The sequence below is a fragment of the Clarias gariepinus genome, chromosome 9 (genome assembly GCF_024256425.1).
Source record: "Clarias gariepinus isolate MV-2021 ecotype Netherlands chromosome 9, CGAR_prim_01v2, whole genome shotgun sequence".
NCBI classification, from domain to species: Eukaryota; Metazoa; Chordata; class Actinopteri; order Siluriformes; family Clariidae; genus Clarias; species Clarias gariepinus.
Genome location: NC_071108.1, coordinates 30,278,717 through 30,300,218, shown reverse-complemented (window position 1 = coordinate 30,300,218; position 21,502 = coordinate 30,278,717). Strand labels below are relative to the sequence as shown.

Below are 21,502 nucleotides of genomic sequence, written 5' to 3'. Positions count from 1 at the left end.
TCAAGAGCATCTTCCAGTGCACATCAAGATAAAATCAAAACAGTAATAAAAACTATTACAGTAAAGCCATTACTAAATCAGATGAGCTCCTAACGAAGCCACATCTATTCTTTAACCTAGAACTTGAATAAAGCATTCCAGAGAGACAAGCTCACTGATTTCACATCAGGCCAGTAACTGGGTCAAGCCTGTCAACTGACACAGATTCAGCAGCACCGCCTCTGTTTAACAACAACAACAACAAAAAAAGAGCTAATGGAATTTTTCATTAATGCTTAAAGGCCAAACACAAGGAAAACAAAAAAACAGGTTAAAATTAATAGGATCCACTAAATTAATGTTATTATTTTTGTGTTATCCGCTTTTTCTAGTCAAAAAGAGTTAAAAAAAAACAAAAAACAAAAAACAAAAAAAAAAACATGTATTGTGTACATCACGGTGTATGAAGCATATTGCATCAGTGTAAGTTTACTGAAAGTTGTTTGTGACCCTTTTACTTGTTTAGCAAAGTTTAGGCTGCGTCCCAAATCTTGTTTGATGAACAGGCTGCAGACACCTAAGACACACTGCTTACTTTGCTTTCCAAGATTTCCTGAACTAACTGGATTCTCATCAACAGATTCCCATCATGACAACGTTCCTGTGAACGACTTATCCTCGAACATCATCATCTCGATTTCTGTTTTCACTAACAACACTTCACTTCACCTCAGTAAACCAATCTGGACCCTGCCAGCTTTGTCACTCATGTTCCCATGATCCTCAGCGTGCAGATGGTAAGAGCAGGGGTGGGAGGAGTCATTGTTATAAACCCAAGCCCATTGGCCAAACCCCAGAGTGAGGATTAGCCGTCAAAACTGTGATCAGGGTCACCCCGCCCCTCCCCCCCTCCCCAGGTAAGCAAGTGTGTGAGTGAGTATGAACTCCAGGCCAGGTGTACTGTACCGTCCTGCGGCTGCCCCTGCCTCTGCTGCAGCTTTTTACGTTTGGCGTAATCGTGGTCGAGCGGAGTGACCACGCACGGGGGGGAAGTCACACCTGCCGCACCGCCGCCGGGCAACGATGTCGTCATAGGCACGGCTGTCGCTGTAGAGTTTGTTGCCATCAACGCCGTCACCGCTGAGGAGGAGTGGGAGTCTTCATCGTTCAAAGAAGAGAGTTTTTCCCTAAGGAACATATATATAAAAATTGCATTATATACTTCCATAATTCGACTCCATTATTAATAAAGAATCAGGACTCTGAGTCTTTGAATCAATGTTGAGGAGGCTAGCATGTTTAAGTTTGACTTTAAATGTTTATTTAGGGATTTGTTTATTTAAATACATGTGACTTTTTAAACAATATGCTTAGTGCAGGTCTGTTACATTTAAACATCAACAAAATTTGCTATATTTTACAACTCAAAAAATATATATTAACAAATATTCCTTAACAAATGCTAAGAATTTTAAGCTTAATTATAAAAAACCATGTAGCGTGCACATTGTCAAGTGTTTAAATCAAGCAGCTTGTATATGTTTAAACTTTATTTATTTACTATTATTATTATTATTATTATTATTATTATAATAAACAACTATATTGTTTAAATGTCTTAACATGTGTGTCTATCTTGATTAGTGGAACAAGTAGATTCCACACCCTGAATAAGATTTACCTCAAGCTAAAATGCTTGATTTAGCTCAAGTGTCGATTAAGAGAGTCAATAAATATTGGACTTTACTTCAAACTTGTCTGAACAAATTAGAGCTGGATATTTAGGTAAGAACCCCTCCTTGTGATTGAAACACTGATCCATTCCCAAGCCATGACAGACTGCCTAATAAATATCAGGAATACCGTAATGACGTACTTGGTAATTTTTTTTTATTTAATCATGCTTAGACACACAGTAGTACAGAGTGGCTATTAAAAATATCTTGTACATCAATGGGTCTGAACATAAACAAGGCCGACATACTTGTCACTTGTTTTAGGCAAGCTCTTCTCTTCTCCGCGGGCGAAAGGGCCGATAGCAGCATCGGTTAGCATGTTAAAGAAGAGCTCGTAGTCCAGATGGCCCTTCTGCTCTGACTCGTCCTCGTCATCCTCTTTCTCTAACAGTTTCAAAATAGTGGCAGATGTACGGAAGAACAGCTGTGAGGGAGGGGACAGATCAGAGACGTAAACTGAAGTGCTTTAAAATGGATTAACATTTAAAAAATTAATGAATGAAAAAAAGAATGAATGAAAGAAAAAACGCGTTATATTTAATTTGATGACTTGACTTACTTCTAGCGCCTCCATGGCCAGATCAGGTGGGTTGTGGTAGTGGATTTTTCGGGGATACCTTGCAGCTTCCTCATGAAGAAAATGAGCAGACTGGAAAGGAAGGAAGAGAGAAAGAACTTGGATTAATACACAATCACATTAAAATCTGTCTTTTACAACTATCCATCTTTAATTATTATAGATTGTTGAAATGTATAAGGCAAAAGATATACTGCTAGTAAAAAATACTTTATTATATTTTTATACTTTATTAAAATACTGTATTCTTTGTATATCCAGAAACAAAACTTATAAAAATATGCTTCACCCTTCTTGTTGTGTTGCACAAAGGCAGACGAGAAACCCACCTGTTTGTAGAGCTTTAAATATTCTTTGGGTGGTAACTTGCGTTTCTCAGAGATCTTGCCCAGCATGTAGTGTATAAGCCACTCTTCCTCTATACAGTCTACTCCACATGTGGATGTACTCTGGAAGCACTTATACGCCGTCTCCAGCATCGAATTCTTGCGTTCCTCCATCTGCACACAGTTATTATTATACAGCATAAATACATTCTCATCATTACTCATGAGGTGATATATCTTCGTTGCTATACACACCAATTTGGTGAGATCCGGGGGCATCTCGTTCTTCCACTGCTTGAGCTGTCTGGAGGCAAAAGAGTGCAGGGCGTAGGACATGGTGCCATACTCGATCCACAGGCTGAGGTTGGAGCTGTCGATCTCCAGTGCCCGCTTAAAGCATGTCAGCACGGCGAGTGAGTGCTTCCACACCGGACCGTCACTCTTCAGCTCGTTCGAGTTCAGCTTATCCTGAATGCGACTGGCCCGGGCCAAGGCCATCCCTGCCCAGGAGTCGAATCTGGAATAATTATAAACAATAGAGATGGAGGTGGGGGGGCTAGGGTGTTATGAATCGCAATTCTTTTGTGTGCCGATTCCTGGATTACCATGCAGATTTCCATGCAGAAATTTATAATAGAGATGCACCGGCCAATCAGCCAGTGACTGGAACTGGCTGTTTTTCAGCTTCATCAGCCATGACCGATCACACTGGGTATAACCGGTTTCTCTGCCAATGCACAAGCTTCTGAGTGGTGCAGTGGTAAATACGCACGTTAAAAACTGAATGTGGCCGCGCGCTTACACCCACTCAACACATGTTTAAAACTTTGAAGGCATCTGAGTGGGTTAAACGTCAGTTTCTTTATAATCCTTCAGGTGGTACATATTTCTTTATAATCCTTCAGGTGGTCTAAACTATTTACTCACTGGCATCCCATGTAGTAGTAATGAATTACTTGCCAAGTTTGTTTTAAAAATAATAATTATGACTGATGACAGATATGTGCTGCACAGTAAAAATGTAGCTTTTTGATTCATTTTAAGTTAAATGTTAAACTTTTGTATTTGAAGTTAGTTTGTATTGTTTAAATGCTGCACTTTAAGTGAGAAAGCTTTAATACTATACTATGATATATATATATATATATATATATATATATATATATTTTTTTTTTTTTTTTTAAAGGTTCAAATTCTTCAGAAAAAAAAAATATCGGATTGGGATATTTATGAAAACCGTGATACTTACAGAATCACAACATTAATAGAATCTGCACTGAGCAGAGGTGGAAAGTAACAAATGACATTTACTCGCGTTACTATAATTGAGTAGTACTGTGAATTTTTTTGCGTACTTCTACTTAAGTTGTTTTTAAAAGCTGTAATTTTACTCAAGTATGTTTTGTTTGAAGAATTGTACTTCGCTACATTTTCAATCATATTCACTACTGAGTAAAAAATTAATGAATGAAAATGAAGAAGAAAAATTGCACCCCGGAAACGACTAAACTGACTGATTGATTGATGGAGATGACAAAACAGACGCCAGTGATGCAGACCCAGCTGAAAGCGAAATGCAATTAAATTCTTATGAGGCAAACCCCTGGCCATATTTAAGTGACCAATTTAGCTGTATTATGCAAAGGTGTTTCTTCAGTTAAAAACTAGTTTGAAATTTAGATCTGCTTGTCTGTCTTTATTTTTAAAAGGGTAACTTTACTTGTACTTCAGTAAAATTTCACAGAAGTAACCGTACTTTTACTTGAGTACAAAATTGTATTACTCTTTCCACCTCTGTTGATTCCCAGCCCTAATAATCATGGTTCACACTTGCAATCCTGGAATACATTCAACTTTATATAATTTTACCAACTGAATGGAATCAGAAGGAAAATGTTTTATTTTTAGGGTTTATTTTACAATATATTTGAGCAAAAATAGCTAAAACTGACCTGTTGGGGCACACACAGATGTCGTGCATGTAAAATTTAATGGCTTTGGCCTGCTCCTTGTTCTTAAAGTGGTAGTCAGCCAACAAGTAGTACAGCTCATTGACCAGAAGGGGTGCTGGAGGGGTTCCTTCTGGGAGCGAAGGTGCCTGGATAAACACGAAAAAAGGCTTACTTTTGCTTAATGCTGCAGGGACACAACTTAAGGAGAAAACTTAATATTATACTTGGTTATGGACAGCAATAAACTTTAGACTGCACTTATTCAGACAGCATCACCTGAACTATTAATAAACCCTTTATTACTAGATATAAACATAACATATCTCAAATGTAGCATAGTGTAGTCAAACTTATGATGCTGCATGAATGACTACCTATGCCAACTACTCACACGCTTTTCAACATCTACATGCATTTTTCTACAGATGGTGTGCTGACCAGGTTACATTAGCTGACTAGGTTTCTTTAATATATTTTTAAAGTTTATAAAAAGTTTTATAAGTTTATAAGTCACTGAAGTGTGACATTACATTCTTTATCCTTTCAGCCAAACCTTTATCCCTATGCATTACTGGAAGCTGAAAAGTCAGGCCCGAACAGAACTGAAAGAGTGGTTTATGGATTCAGACCTTGAGCGTTCCTCCCTCTATGTAGGCTGACACTTCGTCGACGGAGAGCGTAGGCTCGTCGGAGGAAGGGATGATTGCGCAAAGCCTCCTTAGCAGGTTGGCTAGCTCTGCAGACACTGTGCTTGTTTTATAGCTGTCAAACTCTGGCAGGGTCTTGGGCTTGAAGTACTCGAACAAGAAGAGCGCGTCACTCCACTGCAGCTCGACCTGACAGGGATGAGCAGAGGAGGATGCTGTATAGTACGCTTGCATGCGCTGGTACAAGGGGGAACTTGAGCTGCCAACAATTCGTAAATTATTCACATTAGAAGCAGAGGTTTATTTAAGACCTAATGAAGGGCTTTTGGCCAAGAGATCTAGTTCTGTTACAGTTACTAAATATACTGCATGAATCAGTTTGAATTCCAACTGAGTATATTTTACACATTCAACACATGACATGTGGACGAGTTCGAAGCGGGTGAACACTTATGCGAGGCATTGTAAATCATGATGGGAAGGATTAGTGCATAATGGTGAGTGCTTGATCATAGTGAGGGTATAATAAAGAGATACAACGGCAGCTGTGCAATTACTCACAAGATGAGTGGATTTCATTAACTTGCACATAATCAAGACAAGATGCAGTGACAAAACACTGAATTATTGAACTATTAAAAAAAAAAACAGAGGACATAGCAATATCTTTCAGATTTTAATGGATGTCTCCTCTCACTCAAAAAAAAAGAGCCAGATATAGCCCTAAAGTTAATATTTTTCTATTTTCTATTTTTCTAATAACGGCATGCCCCAATGTTTTATTCCTCTTATACAACAGAAATCAGCTGGTGTTACAAATTTTAATCTACTGCTACGGTAATCTGTGTGTGCAAGGAGGAACAAATTAGGAATGTAAATCTTGAAGTACTTCGTCATTCTTCGATGTTTTAATTGCAAAATGAGTGAGTAAACAGGAAAAGGTTGTCCTCCATCACACCTACAGAGAATCCCCCTTAAATAGAGAGCATGTGTGTCTATGTATGTATGTATGTATATATGTAGCCACAAGAGAATCAATCACTTGATTAGTGCAGAGTCGGCGCGCTGCAGACCTAACGCCACCCAGCTGCCTAATTAGCTTTGGGAAAACACTCGTAAACTCATTAAGTAACAAAGCTCACAGAGGAGCCGAGGGGAGAAGGTAATCAAGCAGAGAGAAGGAGGGGGAGAGAGAGAGAGAGAGAGAGAGAGAGAGGAGCTGGAACTCAAGCGGGAGTTGCTGAATCAAAATGGTGAGCAATCAGAGGCACTGCTGAGCAAAGAGCTACAGTGGGAAGGAAGGGTAATGAGGCCGCGTACCTTTGGGACATGCTCTCTAAAAGTCTTTCAACTACGTTCTTTGTCTGTACAGCTATGTGTGTATGCCGATGACACATTGTGCTCCTACAGCTCGTACTCTGTATGCATGCACCTGCATCTTTAATTAGGATGTCAGAGTTTGCCAGGGAGATCTTATGGCATTCTTGAAATTTTTTTTTTTAAATGTCACACTTTGGATTTGTCTTTTACGGCACACAAACCCATTTGCTAACACTTTATTGTGATAACGTACGCGTTGTGGACATTTTTGAAGCCGGTATCTAAATATAAATCTTTTTTTTTATATTAGTTACATCTAAATTAATTTCATTACAGTATGCAGCTATTAATGACTTGATCGAAGCATGACGTTCATCCTGTGAGGTAATCACACGCAAATAGCAAGATTGTAGATATTTAAAGCAAACTGGATATTTTTACTGCAAGGTAGGTTTTTTCTAGAAAATAGCACAAGCCAAATTAAAAGTAAAAACAATAACAGTTCCAGCTCATTTTGGTAAAATATACTTGCAGTATGTTCAAGACAAAAAAAAAAATAATAATTTACAGTGACAACCTTCCAACAGGTTTTCCCAGACTGACACGCGTGAGGCTGAAGCGAAAGTGTGCAGCTACCTGTTGTGCAGAGTGCTCCTCCAGGTAGCGTGCTTTGCTCTTCTTGCTTGGGTAGGCATACATGCAGTAGAAGCACTGCTCCAGTGCCATCTCCAAGTCCTCCTTATAAGGCAGTGAATTTGCTTCAGGGAGCTTCTGCTGCAGAATGCGCACCTGTGGCAATATATACGTTAAACATTTAAAGGAGTTATTAAACTGGAGGGAGAAAATACTGTATAGTGGGAAAGTTTTACTTAGACTCACGAAAAACTTGAGCAGAGCGCCATCAGAGTTGCAGCACCAGGAGCGACGGCCCAGGGACTCATGCGCCGTGTTTAATAACGCCAGAGATGATGGCAAGAGGGGATTGTCGTACTCTAGAGAACACACAAAAATCACAGTGCTGAGGAAACACCCATATCGTTCTTTACTTTATCTGCGCTCCGCTCTGTACGGCTGTTGTGTGTAGTTGCTCTGCCTTTTTTTTTCTTAATATATCATGTTCATTTTATCCCCTTTTCAGTGTGAATCAGGAAAAGCTCAGCTTGCCAGTTAGCAAAAAATAACCGATTAAATGATCAATTAGTCGGCCCACTACAGTCGGAACAAAGCAGTCCAACTGAGAACGAATGAACACGCCGAGTTGAGAAATGAGTCATTTGGCTCAAGAAAGCAACATCGTGCATATAAAAACATTGCTCATGCTTTAGGGAAGTTACATAATACGTTTTAATTAAGTATAAAACTATTAAATACACTTCTTGATCACTAGCTGCCAGTTTTTAATTATTTTTATACGACACTTAGTTACGGACAACCAATCTGATTGGACAACAGGCTTTCCATAAGTGGAGATAATGAACAGAAACACCACTGAGACGTTTAACTACAGTACATGCATTAATCTACATTCCAGGTCCCCTAATAACCGTTAATAAGTAGGTCTGTATGGGCTACAGTACCAGAAAGAGGAGGGAAGAGCAGCTGTCTGCCAAAAAACATGCTAAAAACCAGTCACAGAAGCACTTTTAGCAAGAAAACACATTTGATAATGTTGTGCCATTAAAAAAAAATAAAATAAAATTCCAAGTCCTTTTAAATCGTATGGGCTACAAAGTGGGCGTCTAAACCGTGAGCCAAAAGGCTGTACTTGGTGTGTGGGACAATGAATCATACACTATAGTGCATTCGCTTTCCATTTGACGCTATTTAAGATTCATCCCCAGAACCTGGCAATTAACTGAGGTGATATTCTAAAGAGTAATAAATGAATATATATATATATATATATATATATATATATATATATATATATAAACTTACTAGACGTACAGGACTATTCACCAACTCAACCAAGTTTGGGATCACTCTCTCCATGGTCTTTTCTGATTGTTATTTCTTTCTACACTGTAAAACAATGCTGAAGGCGTCCAAAATTTTCAATACTTTTCTTTGAACAGTTGATATTAAGATGTTTCTGCTACTTATCATCTATAAAGTCTATAAAGGTGCTGTTTGTAGATTGGTAATTTTTGAGGCTGGTAACGCTAAACAAACTTTTCCTCTATAGCAGAGGTAAGTTTTGGCCTTGATTTCTTGAAAAGGTCTTCATGAGAGCCATGAATCATGGGGTGCCGGATGGGTTTTGCAAATGCACTTGACAATACTGTACTAGAACAATTCCAGAAAGGCTGACCTCTCTCTTAAAATCTTAAAATATCAACTGACTATTGCTGTTGCTACATAATTACACAATTCACAATGTGTTATTTTATAGTTTTGAAATGCCCAGTACTGTTATAGAATGTAAAAAAATAAACGACCCTAAACAAAAACAAAGAAATTTGCATGTGATCCCAAACCTTTCTAGTGTAGTACAGGTAAAAAAAAATAACTCCCTAAAAATATTTTCACCACTGTTAATTACACTGTTGGTCTCTTACTGTTGGTCGCCAGCTCCGCCTGTCACAGAAGGATGTTTGGTGGCAGAGCAAAATAGTGGGTTAATTAACCAAACAAATATAATCTCTGAATAATAAGTGGTGTTTTCACGGCAATACCACAATAGAGGTTGTGCTGTATTGCTGGACCGCATCATAGTCGTATACTGCAAAAACTGGAATTGCATTTTGAATCTTCTTATAATCCTTGGGAGTGTTTCATCTCCTGGCTGATATTTTGAACAACTTGTTTACACATTCCTTAGGTAGTTTTAGAAAAGCCAAAGAAGACCAATCTGTCAGGAAACACTGTATAACTCATAAACTCGTACATAAATGTGTATCATGTTTGTAATTATGCATCTCCTCTAGTGATGTGATTCGAGGAATATACCGTCGTCATCGTCATCAGCTTGGTGCTGGCGGAGTGAGCAGTCGAGCTCTGCCTCGTCCGGCTTGAGCAGGTGGTAGAGCAGCATCCACGGCAGCATGGAGGAGAAGTGATGGTCGTCTGGCAACACCATGCTGCAGGCTATTAGCTACAAACAGAACAGACATATCATCACACACACACACCCCCCTTACTGGTGTTTCTCAGCTATATAGAGTATATACACACAAGCATGCTCTTAGTAAGAGACACCAAATTAATATGAATAACCTGTATGAGGTTATTGGCGAGGCGAGGCAGGTTGGTAGCAGGTGGTGTTCTGGTGAGAAGGTGCGGATCTTCTGTGATGCACTGTTCGATTCCCCGCAGCATGGCCGTGACTGTGGCGACCCACTCCTCCTTAGCAGATGGACTGCTGGGTATCAAGACGTTGATGTGCTGCATGGCCTCATTCAGGGCCACCTCAGTACTCTCCAGACACTGAGCGTAATCCTTCACGCGAAGCAAGGAGCTCTTCGACACGTGAGAGAGGGAAATGAGTATTAGAGGGCTAGCTCTGGATGCATTTGCGTTTGTGTGAGTGTGTGTGTGTATGTGTGGATGCGTCACCTGAAGCAGTAGCAGCTGTGCTGGTCTCTCCGGGGCTGAGCTGACATACTCCAGTGGCTTAGGCCGTGCTGAGCTGGGCCCGTAGCTCAGCGTGGGTTGGAGTAGCCTCACCACTGACTGGTAGTCGCCAGCCTCGAAAAGCCTCTGAATCTCCTCCAGTGACTGGCACCTCTCCAGAGACTTTAGTTTCTTCTCAATCTACCACAGACAAAAAGCATGACATCATTAAACAAAACAAACAAAAAAAAGACAACATAACTTGTTCACCATAAGCTGAAATTTTAAATGACATCCTACTGCTAAGAAAATCCAGTTTAACATGGCTGTGAAAACGTTTGTTATTTTGTAAAACAAGCGATACTAAATTAAGATCAGGAACTCGTGACGCACTAAAACAGTTTAAAATGATAAAACTGAGCACCTTTGCTAATTTTTTCAGAGATAACAACCTCATGATTTAATGGATCAGCTGATTATTTGCTAGTGTGTAATTAGGTTCAGATAAAACAAAGTAGTTCATGAGGATACAACATGGACACACAGTGACATCCACCTGAAAACATCCAGCTGTTTAACAATTAATTTCATGACCAAATTGGCTTGTATAAACGGGGAAAGCAGGAAGTTAAATTATGCCCTTCTAATTCATAGTGTTTTTAAAGTATAGAATTAACTTTTCAAACTGTGGTACACTGTGTCATTGTCTGAATTAAAAGGTGGACATTTTATTACTTCAAAAAAAAAAAAAAAGTACCAAATAAGGCTTCTGTAAAAGCTTTGAAGTCATAACCTCTAATTAATATTGTTGGTGTGTGTGTATGTGCACTGGATACGCACACGCACGCACACTACATTTCCTGTATAATACAGTACCTCCTCGACAGAAATGTCTGAATCCACACAAAGGTTAGGCATGTGGATAATGAGTTTGTCTCCATCACTGGTGCGAGACTGGCTCTTCAGGAGCCCTACACACACATCATAACGCTCCAATGCCTCCTCCATATCACCCTATGCAGAACAAAAGCAAGAGATGTGTTAAAAAAAGAAAAAAAAAGATAACTATTTCATTTTACACAATTTCACTAGTACACAATTATTCTTACAATGTCTAAGCATTGATAGATATTCACAGCACCGCTCAAAAGTTTGGAATTAAATTTTATTGGTTTCAAAAAGAAACACACAAACAAAATTAGTCTGAATAGAAAATATAGCAAAAAAACAAGACATGCAGACATTGTCAGAGTTAAAAATAATGATTTTAATGAAAATGATGAATGTGTTCTTCAAACTTTGCTTTCATCAAAAAAACAAAAAACAAAACAAAAAAATCATCTTTTGCAGCAATTACAGCCTGGCGGACATTCTAGCTGTCAATTTTTTCAAGATAATCTGATTTCACCAAATGCTTTCTGGAGAAAGACAAGATGTCTTTCTTAATACCATATGGTCAAGCTGCTCCCACAACAGCTCAGTAGGGTTCAGATCAGCTCCATTACAGTTAGAATTCCAGCTAATTAAAAGGTAGGCATCATTTCATTACTTCGAGAAAATAAAAGGTGACTACAAGGTTAAATAAAAGGTTTCCTTAAAAGCTTGGAATTAATCATGAATTAATATTCTCCATATGCAGGTGCGCATGCACGAGATACACACACTTCATTTTCTGTTCAATACTGTACCTTAACAGAATGTCTAAATCCAAATAAAGTTTGCCTTTATTACTTTAATTGTTTGTGAAATATATAATTTTTTTGTAAATTGCATGGAAAGGTTTTTTTTTTGGAAACAACTAAATTTGCAAGTGATCCCAATCCTTTGAGCAGTATTGTACATTTTGCAATAAAGCTCAAATGATCGACACGATATCGAGGACCACTTATGTGACTTACCTGAAAAGCGAGGTGCCGAGCTTTGAGCCAGTGCACTCTGACGGCGAAGGACAGCCAGTCTTGCTCGAACACATCTGTCTGAGAGGACGCCATGACCAGCATGTACAGATCGGTCAGGAAGCGATTCTCCTGGCTGTCCAGCTCGCTGTGGTCGGCCCCGTGTCCTGACACATTCCTCCTCTGAGACGCTGATAAGACAAAATAAACCTCAGCACTGTGATTCTTATTGAAGATGTCAATTCATTTTCTACAGGGATGTTGTTCAATAATTTACAAGAACCACAAATAAAACAATCCTATTGTATAAGAGAAGTAAAACACTTTAAAAAATACTGTTATGAATACATTGTCCAGTGCCCATTCACGATCGGATTTCATACTTCTAGATGTGCGAGGCAACAGTGCTAACCACTACATCACTGGGCCTCCACAGTTGTATTGCAAACTTTATAAATGTTCCAGATTCTCATTGTTATTTGATCACAATATTCCTAATTGCTAAATATTCCTATTGGTGCTAAAAAGTGTCTCACCTGCGTAAAAAATTTTTTTTAGATAGGATCATATAACACCATTTTTCATAATAATTAATGTTTCTGATCTCCTGATCCACGCTTAATTTTTTGCAAATATGCATACACATTTTTTTATCAGAGTAAAAAGAAACACATTTGCTAAATACAATTTCATGCCCTTTTATGTAGTGTCCGTAACCTTTTAATGATCTTAAACTGTCATTTAGATGAAACTTGGCCAATTTACAGTAGATTTTACATGAAAAGACATAAACCTGAGAAAGTGTATTATTCTAAAATGCCAAATTGTTATGATATTGCAACATGAATTTGACATGGTTATGGACACTACATTTTTTGGGGGGAAAAATTCTTAATTTTGCTTGAAATGCTTTAATTTAAACAACAATTTTCACAAATAATATGCTTCTTGAAGCTTACACCAATTTTATCATCAATATTAAAAAAAATTTAAATTATTTTAAATTATTATAGTTTGAAGTGAAACCGTATAAAAATGGGGCACATAAAAAATAATTTCTCCAAAACAGCAGAAGTTAAAGACCTGAAATTTTAAGGGAAGCAAAACAGGTCACTTTCATGTTAAATAAAGTTCAGAACTATTTTCTCTGGTCACACACATTTTCTATATTATATTTATAACATAAATCATAGCATCACATAAAATATCACAATTCAGCACCAATACTGTGTTTTGGCCATGAGAATATTTAACTAGACTTTGCAGTCTTACATGACCCAACATGCACCTTTTAAATCCATCTTAGATTTTTTTCTTGCATAAAAAATAAATAAATAAATAAATTGAGCATTGCTCCAGGAATAAGATTTTCTCTCATGGACACAGAACACCTACCCTAGTGAGACTGGTTATTGTGTGGATGGAGGTGTGAGCTGTAAGATCTTACTGTTCTTTCCCTTACTGAGGACCCACTGCTCCAGCTGCATTTCCATACATGACAAACTCATCATCATCGTCTCCTGTAACACACACACACAACCAACACAGGCCCGAGTAAGAAAGTGCAAAAACCACAAGAAAAACTAAATGATCACTTTTCTCTGGTTCTCCCTCACACCTTGATGTGCCGGTTGTTGGAGTCTCGGAGAAGTGGATTGGGCAGGCCTGCGCTGTGTCGCCTCCAGCAATTGTAAATCTCCATCACCACTCCGCTTAATCCGCTGGGCCACTCTTCCAGAAACTTTTGCCCTATTGCCTTCAAGTAGCGCATGAGGAGTTCCAGGATGCCGCCGTTCTCCATGTTGGCAAGCAGGAAGGAATGCACTTCCTCATGCTCTGTGAAACAATATTCAAATATTAACTGTGCGAATTACATATTAAGGTGTGGCGTAAAGAAAGTAAAAAGGCATTAAGTTGAGTTTTAACCGTAAACATAATTTAGATTAATGAAACTTGAACAGAAGCTCTGAGCCTGACTTAATTCTCTTTCATTCAGAGTAAGTAGTTGTGTTGTCATGTTGCAAAAATTTCTCTTTCGATACTGATAGTTATGAATTTTTAAATGTTTTGATACTTTCTCTCTGAGGTAGAGGCATTAGACTGCTGGATTTAAATAAAAAAAGGATTAAAAAAGGTAATAAATTTGTTACAGCAGCATCCAAAATCGGTTCATGAGACACTATCGAGAAGACATTTCGATGAGACTGATTAGACAAGAGACTGCACAAAGGCACCATTGTCCCTTAAGAGACAGATTCCTATTACATAGAATAAAGCAGGTTTTTCATAGTAAAAGTATCAACTATTTAAAAATGCTAGTATAGTACAGTTTTAATATTGACATAGGGATGTTCGCATTTGAAATTATATAAACATTTTTCTTTTATCATAAGAAAGAATCAACAACTGCACGCTTCCATTAGTAGGCATACAACTTTAAAGTAAGAAACAAAAAAAGACTGAAAGAGAAAAGATCTAGCTCTCTACCTTTCTCCGCTGAGCTGATGTAATCAGAGAGATTTGACCCAGTGCCCTGGTTGAGCTTGGAGCTGGGCTTCACCTCACACTGTGTATCCATGAAGCTTTCCTCATCCTCATCAGCATTAAACTTCTTCAACCTTTCATAGAGATACACTATTATCAGACAAATAACATAAACCCTCAAGTAAACATGCAGAAGTATGATGATGCTGTAGAGCACTGTACCGAGGTGGTAGAAATTTAAGTAGCAGCTCTTGGAAGTCAATCTTTTCTTCCTTCTTGCTTTTGGTGTTGCGAACGCGTGCAGACCTCCTCTTGGCCGTCTCTCCGGAGTCATCTATCGTTCTCTTCCTCTTTGTGGTCTTCTTCGCTTTGTCGTTCAGAGGCGAGTCCAGAACTGTAATAAGAACTTTTTTTTTGCAATTAAATTTGCTCTAAACATGAATTTTTTTGCTGCCATTTAACACAATAAAATAAGAATAGGTTAAACTGCCATTTAAAAGATTGTTAGCTGTAATCATGCCTTAAAAACAAAATTTTATAAAGTGCTATACTACTTAATACCTGAAATATTTCCATCAACATTTGTCAAACAGTATCAGTATTTATTTATTTATTTATTTATTTAACGCCATGTCAGCCCCTAGGGCTACATTTCTGGCAAGAGTCAGTTTTTGTTATTTGATATTAAAACTAGATAAGATGTTTAAGGTTAATTTTTTTTAAGAAGTATAAAACTAAATTTGGATTTACCTTTTTAAAAACTTTTTCAAAAGTGTCAACAGAATAAAATAAGTTTCTCACAGGAGTGAAAGAATTACAGTCAAATAAAATGTTTGATGGACAGAAGGGTTTTACAGGACGAACACTGTGGTGAATGTTCTCTTGATAATAAAAATGTGTGTGTAGTTTTTAAGGGTCCTATTCTGCACCTTGTATAAATGACTTGACCCCAACTTGACTTGATTATGTTGTTCCAACATCAGACTTTATTTCATGTAGTTTTTTTTTATTATTATTTAGACATTGATCCCTTCTGATTGCCATTTGTTTTTCATGTATACATTTAAAGTTGGTTTTAAATCTGTGAAAGGTATAAAGCGTTTGATTGGGTTTTTTTTTCCCTCTAAGTGTCCGAGAATCCACCAGAAAATTCTGTCAAAATTATTGGGATTCTAGAAAATATAACTTGGTTAGGATTTTCATGATTATTGAATGATCCGTTTTTACGTTTTCTAATGCTTGGAGACATGATTTTGAGTCTGTTACTATCAGGTAATCCTTTCTGATGTGGATTCAATGAATTTCAGAGCCATGAGCATTTGCCTCTGCAGTGAAAACTTAGCTTTGATCTTGGACGCATAAACTCAGCAGCAGTAGATTTGTTGCAAAAGCTGCCGCCACTTTACTGTATTTCCTGATTTTGATCTATCCGTGTGTACTGGGGGTAGTAATTTCTCTCTTATGTCCAAAAAATGGTGATTATATTAGTTTGGATGGGTTTGGGATATTTATTTATTTTTTTAAACTTTTTTCACCCCTAAATACAGATAAATTTTAGGCTTTCTGAGATCCCATGGTGCAATTCTGGAAAAGTGGACGGATATAGTTTGGTTTCTTTTCACAAATTATAGAATGTTGATTTGTAAAAACTGCTGGATAGGCGGAATTTTTTCTTATTTGGTCTCAAGAGTGATTGTATATTGTAATAACTTTAATTGTCTGTTTTCCAAGAAGGGGGTTGTTAGTTTCCGGATACAGACATTTAAACTTTTTTTTTTCACATGGCAGCCCGTCTTTAAAATCTGTCTTTATAAAATATTTGGGTGAGGAAAGCAGATATGGAACATGTGAATGATTACTTACCACCAGGGGGTGCAGCAGGGTTGGCAGAAGCAGCAACAGTGGTAGTAGTGCCCACAGGAGGAACAGCAGTAGCACTACCATTCAAAACAGCAGGAGCAGGAGTAGTGCTTACAGCAACAGTGACAACATCTATGGCGCTCTGGCTGACTATGCTGCTGCTGCTTTGAGGCTGTGGTTGAGGAGGGCACTCAGAGGGCAGGGATTGGCTGGCACTGGGGCTGCTGGAGTCTGCTGGAGGTAGTGGAAGAGGCTCAGGTGCAGGAACAGAGGTGGAGGACTGGGGTGACTCTGTGTCTGGGACTATTTGGACTTCTGAAGGTGTCTGGAGAACGCTGTCTGGATCACGGTACATGCTGAGGTCGATTCGGCGACCAAAGTCAGGTCGTGGAACCAGGCACTCGTTTTGGTGCTTGTACATGGCCAGGAAGCTCTCGCCTACATTCTTCCAACTGTACACAGAGATATTGTTATGATGTATACTGTATATGTGACAAATAAAATTTAAATTTAACGTCCATAATAAATGCTTTATTAACAGCATATATATTATTTATGATTTCTCATTAGTATCCCTCCCAATATGTAATATGTACCTGGTAAAGCCTACGCATCCATCATGACCGTAACCAGAATAACGCGGTTACTGAAGATGAATGAATATATTTCTGGTTGGATGCCTTTTCCAGCACCTCCAGAAATTGGATGAATATTCATCCACATCGGCCTGACGCGCAATATCGTTATTCAGTAGTTGACTCACGTAAAGCGTTTGATGGGCTCCACCAGCTGTAGGTCTTGCAGAGGAGGTTGTGCCAGTTTCGCTTGCCTCTGTCTTCTCAGCTCTAACGCCTCCTCTACAATACTGTGAGCCTCCTCTTCGTCTGCATCACTGTAGTGCATCGTCATATCTCTGAAGGCAGGACACACATACAGCACCGCGTAACCAGTCAGATTTTCTCTATATACGTTAGTGATGGGTTGTCTTTAACGTGATTCAGAAGAACGAGTAGTCCAGAGATTGATTCGTTCATTTTCTAGTGGGCGCGCATGCGCAAAGCATCGTAAAACCTACATAGGTTATGTACAGGAAACAGAAATTAGTAGACCTCTCGTGTCGTCTGGTCTAAATCATTTGTTCTTTTGTCACGTGACTCCCACAAGCGCTATGCAGTGCAGTACACAGGAAACAGAATTGAGCGGTTCTTCTCATGAGTGTTCTAGACTGAATTGTTTGTTCTTTTTTGTCACGTGACTCTCATAGACAATACCGACTATGAGAGTCACGTGACAAAAAACCCAAACGATTCAGCCAAGACATAAGAACGAATGATTCAGTCCAGAAGATATGAGAGGTGAGCGGCTCATTCTATTCATCTTAATATAATCCTTAGCTGCATCGTAAAATTTTCATCACTGGAACTATAGCCAAAATTTGTGAATGTAGACGTGTTGGGGGGTCTGTTTTTTGAAAATGTAACATTTTATTTTATTCCTGATCAAAAGAACAAAATTAACCAAATGACTCAAAAAAGATTCCTTCATTTTGGTGATTCAAAGAACCGAGTCAATAAAATGATCAAAACCTCCCATCACTAAATACGTACATCTAAATGATGACCGGGCATGAGAGAGAATTTGAAATAGAGGGACGTACAGTTTCGAGAATAACTTCATGGAGTCTTGTCTAAGGCAGGGCTGCTCCTCGAAGATCTTCTCCTTCAGGACCCAGGCTTTAGTGTAGCCCATATCCTTCTCCAGAGCCTTGCAGATGTAGTACAGGCAACCTGCAAGACAAGTCACCAATGACAACCCATTTAATCTTAAAACGTTACTGATTAAGTAAAATATACCGATCAGTAATAACATTATGAGCACCCGCCTGGTATGCTTAGTAGGTGGGGGAGGGGAGGGGGGGTTTCACAGACTTAAACAACAAAACACAATCTGATTACGTACAGCTGTAGTCGCTGAGCGTGTACAGGACGGTGATGAGACTGTCGAGGCACGGCCAATGGTCAGGGTTACAACGCAGTCCCACCTCGAAGGCATGCCGAGCCAGTGGGATGCTCACTCTCCTCAGAGCCACCTGACCCAGTTTATACCACATGTTCACATCGGTGGAGTCCAGCATGACAGCCTGCAACGAGACGACACACACACACATCAGCAACTTCCATTATAGTGCTAGATGTGACTCAGAGTGTGAGGAGTCTTTACCTCCACGTAGAAGTCTGTAGCCGTGTCCAAGTCATCCCTGAGCACGGCGAGGCTAGCCAGGTTTTTATAAGTGGAGTATTTTAGCATCAGACCCGGGTGCTTCAGCCCGACCTTCTCATCTTCAGACGGCACCGCCTGGGATAAAGGCATCATTGTTAGAGCGCATTTAAACTGAAGTACAATTGAAAATCTAAGGTCACATGTATGCACCTCCTTAAGCAGCGGCGTCTTGAGGAGTTCGTGATAGGCTTTGGCTGACTCCTCAAACCTGTCATGCTTCTGCAGATCGAGAGCTCGGTGGTACAACGCAAACGCCTCTGCTTCCTACAGAGCGACAGATGAAAAAGATGGAATAATCACACAAGATCAATGCAGCTGACCGCATCATCATTATCATCGAGATCATGAAGATTAACCCACTCACCTGAGCTTCCTTGGTTTGACTAGGCTTAGTACTTTTGAAGTGATCCTCATGCTCATCTGCAGTCTCGGAGGCTGCATTAAGAGCAGCGATTCGGATCTGCAAAACAAGTGAGCTTACACGATAAGCAGCGTGATTATCACCAGTAGGAATACATTTTAGCTTAAAGAAAACGGATCTTACCATCTTCTTTTATGTGTTGCTGAGCATCACCACTGTCTGCTCTGTAAAAACATAGAACATCACTGTAGGGTAGCTCACTATGATGCCTGGTCACACATGCACAACAGCTAAACCTATTCCTATGCTTAAGGGAGACATTTTTTTTTCTCATTTCTGAGATGTGATCTTTTTTTTTTTGTTTTTTTTAAAATACATGTGAAGAGGACGTGTACAAGAGTAACAAACCATTATTCGTCTGCTTCGTATAAACTTTTGACCAATCCCACCCACCGCAGCATTTTATTCTATTGGTGTGCGATATTTCCTGAGGATCATTTTTAGATGTATTTCTCAAATTGAAAACTATTTAGTCATTTAAAGCACAGTGACCCTGACCAGAATAAAACAACTGCTGACGATAAATGAAAAAGAAAAAGCATGCAAGGGCTTTAAGTCAATGCCCATCACAGAAGTTGTGACGAAATTTTTCATGAATGAAGGCGTAAAAACTATTTGACATTTACAGACGACTTTAAGCACAGTACAGTGATGAGACTCTTAGCCGCGGTAAAACACTTGAACAGTGCAAATGTTTTAAAGAGGGCCGTACATCCATGAATGACAATGCTGGCCGAGGTGACCCAGAGCCTGCTGCAGTCGTTTTCGTAAACATTCAGTGAGTAGCTCGATAATTGAAAATCGAAGAATAACCTGTCGACCTGAATCATTCACCAAGACCACTTGAACATTACAGGACCTTGTCTGGAAGTTACTGCCACATTTCCCGTACAGCCCTGATCTTTCTCAAAGCCATTTATACATGTTTGGGCAATTGAAGGAGTTCCTGAGAGGCCATGCAGACATAAAGCAGGCACTCCGTTCATGGCTTTGATATACTGAAAAAAATTTCTACCTTGAATGATACCCAAGCACTAGTGAAACACTGAGATAAGTGCATTAGTGTGGTGGGGGATTAATTTCTGCAAAGATCTAATGTAAAAAAATTAACTAAGTCTTGGTCCACAAAGATGACCTTGATTTCAAACTGCTCCAGAATGGTGTGCCCAATATACACTACCCAGCGCAAAAAAATAAATAAATCACCACCAAGCAAATTGGTCAGAGCCTTTCATTAGATAACCATAACTGATTCAGGGAGTAGCTTCTCATTTCTTAAACAACCATGTCAGAAGACATATCCTGAGGTCATGGCAAAGTTGTTACTCTGTTTTAGAAGGGTCAAATTATTGCCATGCATCAAGAAAAGAAACCAACTAAGTAGATTGCTGAAGCTAATAAAATTGTAAAACTCATTAATGAAACCTAGAAGGATAGGGGTGAACCATCATCTAGAAGGAAGAAATGTGGTCGGAAAAACTTCCTGAATGAGCGTGATGGGAAATTACTTAAACGCTAAGTAAATTAAAATCACTAGTAAAAAAAATTATATAAAAAAAAAAAGTAGAACACAGTTTCAATCGAACTTAAGGGACTGGGGTTAAACAGCTGTGTAGCCTTAAGAAAACCACAAGAAAACCTTAAGTGAGACTTAGTTGGGGGGGGGGGGGGGGGGGGGGTTGGGAGATTCAGTTTGGAGCGTAAAAAAAATGGACAGAGTGGAACATTGGAGAAAGGTCCAATGGAGTGGAACATTGGAGAAAGGGATCTGATGAGTCCATTTTTACCCTGTTCCAGAGTGATAGATGCATCAGGGTAAAAAGCAAAGCTGATGAAGTGATGCACCTGTCATGCCTACTGGCTACTGTAAAAGCCCGTGTAATGTTTAATGCTGTTTAAGTTCAGCACCATTATGTGCCCAAAAAGATTTGATCAGGTACCAAACCTAAAGATAACGAATGACCAGGTTTTTCCATCAGTGAATTTTTTTCCCCTTTCCGACATTTTAGGAATATTCCAAAATTATAGACGCCAGGATTCATCAGTCTCAACTTGTGTAACATACATCAGAGTCCAGACTTTAACCATTATTGAGAATCTTTGGGATGTGCTGGAGAAGCCTTTACACAGCGGTCCGACTCTCCCACCATCGCTACAAGATCTTGGAGAATTATTTTTTTATTATTATTTCTGGATGGAAATAAAATGTGATGTTGCACAAGCTTAACAAAATGATGTCATAATCAAACCAAAAAGGTGTTCCATTTAAGTATTAGTGTGTGTGACTTTTCTTTTTGGACGGGCAGAGAATAAAATAGACAACTCATTAACCAATTAGCAGTGGGAGAGGTTGACGAATTTGACCCCTGTCCTGATCAGACTGTGCAATCATGTCTCAGTGGGTTTTGTTCTGATCTAGTTATACTGATGTACGTTATACAGTGTTATACTGAAGGCTCGCGACATAACTTAT

The 21,502-nt window shown here is 38.9% G+C and overlaps 1 protein-coding gene across 7 annotated transcripts in view; it reads right to left on the bottom strand.

Annotated features, from left to right (window-relative positions):
• cabin1 (calcineurin binding protein 1) overlaps window positions 1–21,502 on the bottom strand; it is a 70,251-nt gene that overhangs the window by 48,332 nt on the left and 417 nt on the right. For 4 of the 7 annotated variants that reach the window (XM_053503262.1, XM_053503261.1, XM_053503263.1 and 1 more), the window contains exons 2-27: window positions 19,153–19,193; window positions 18,973–19,068; window positions 18,759–18,872; window positions 18,549–18,683; window positions 18,288–18,468; window positions 17,986–18,115; window positions 17,092–17,241; window positions 16,332–16,780; window positions 14,691–14,874; window positions 14,472–14,602; window positions 13,603–13,820; window positions 13,432–13,504; window positions 11,988–12,175; window positions 10,966–11,103; window positions 10,093–10,290; window positions 9,754–9,996; window positions 9,487–9,631; window positions 7,417–7,529; window positions 7,174–7,326; window positions 5,200–5,406; window positions 4,571–4,716; window positions 2,874–3,135; window positions 2,622–2,792; window positions 2,275–2,364; window positions 1,964–2,139; window positions 946–1,166 (exon numbers count right to left, since the gene is read on the bottom strand). In XM_053503262.1, the coding sequence (XP_053359237.1) occupies window positions 946–1,166; window positions 1,964–2,139; window positions 2,275–2,364; window positions 2,622–2,792; window positions 2,874–3,135; window positions 4,571–4,716; window positions 5,200–5,406; window positions 7,174–7,326; window positions 7,417–7,529; window positions 9,487–9,631; window positions 9,754–9,996; window positions 10,093–10,290; window positions 10,966–11,103; window positions 11,988–12,175; window positions 13,432–13,504; window positions 13,603–13,820; window positions 14,472–14,602; window positions 14,691–14,874; window positions 16,332–16,780; window positions 17,092–17,241; window positions 17,986–18,115; window positions 18,288–18,468; window positions 18,549–18,683; window positions 18,759–18,872; window positions 18,973–19,068; window positions 19,153–19,155 (4,315 nt within the window). In that variant the 5' untranslated portion in view covers window positions 19,156–19,193. The remainder of the gene's footprint in view (window positions 1–945; window positions 1,167–1,963; window positions 2,140–2,274; window positions 2,365–2,621; window positions 2,793–2,873; window positions 3,136–4,570; window positions 4,717–5,199; window positions 5,407–7,173; window positions 7,327–7,416; window positions 7,530–9,486; window positions 9,632–9,753; window positions 9,997–10,092; window positions 10,291–10,965; window positions 11,104–11,987; window positions 12,176–13,431; window positions 13,505–13,602; window positions 13,821–14,471; window positions 14,603–14,690; window positions 14,875–16,331; window positions 16,781–17,091; window positions 17,242–17,985; window positions 18,116–18,287; window positions 18,469–18,548; window positions 18,684–18,758; window positions 18,873–18,972; window positions 19,069–19,152; window positions 19,194–21,502) is intronic. The other 3 variants (XM_053503264.1, XM_053503265.1, XM_053503267.1) reach the window with 2 other exon arrangements.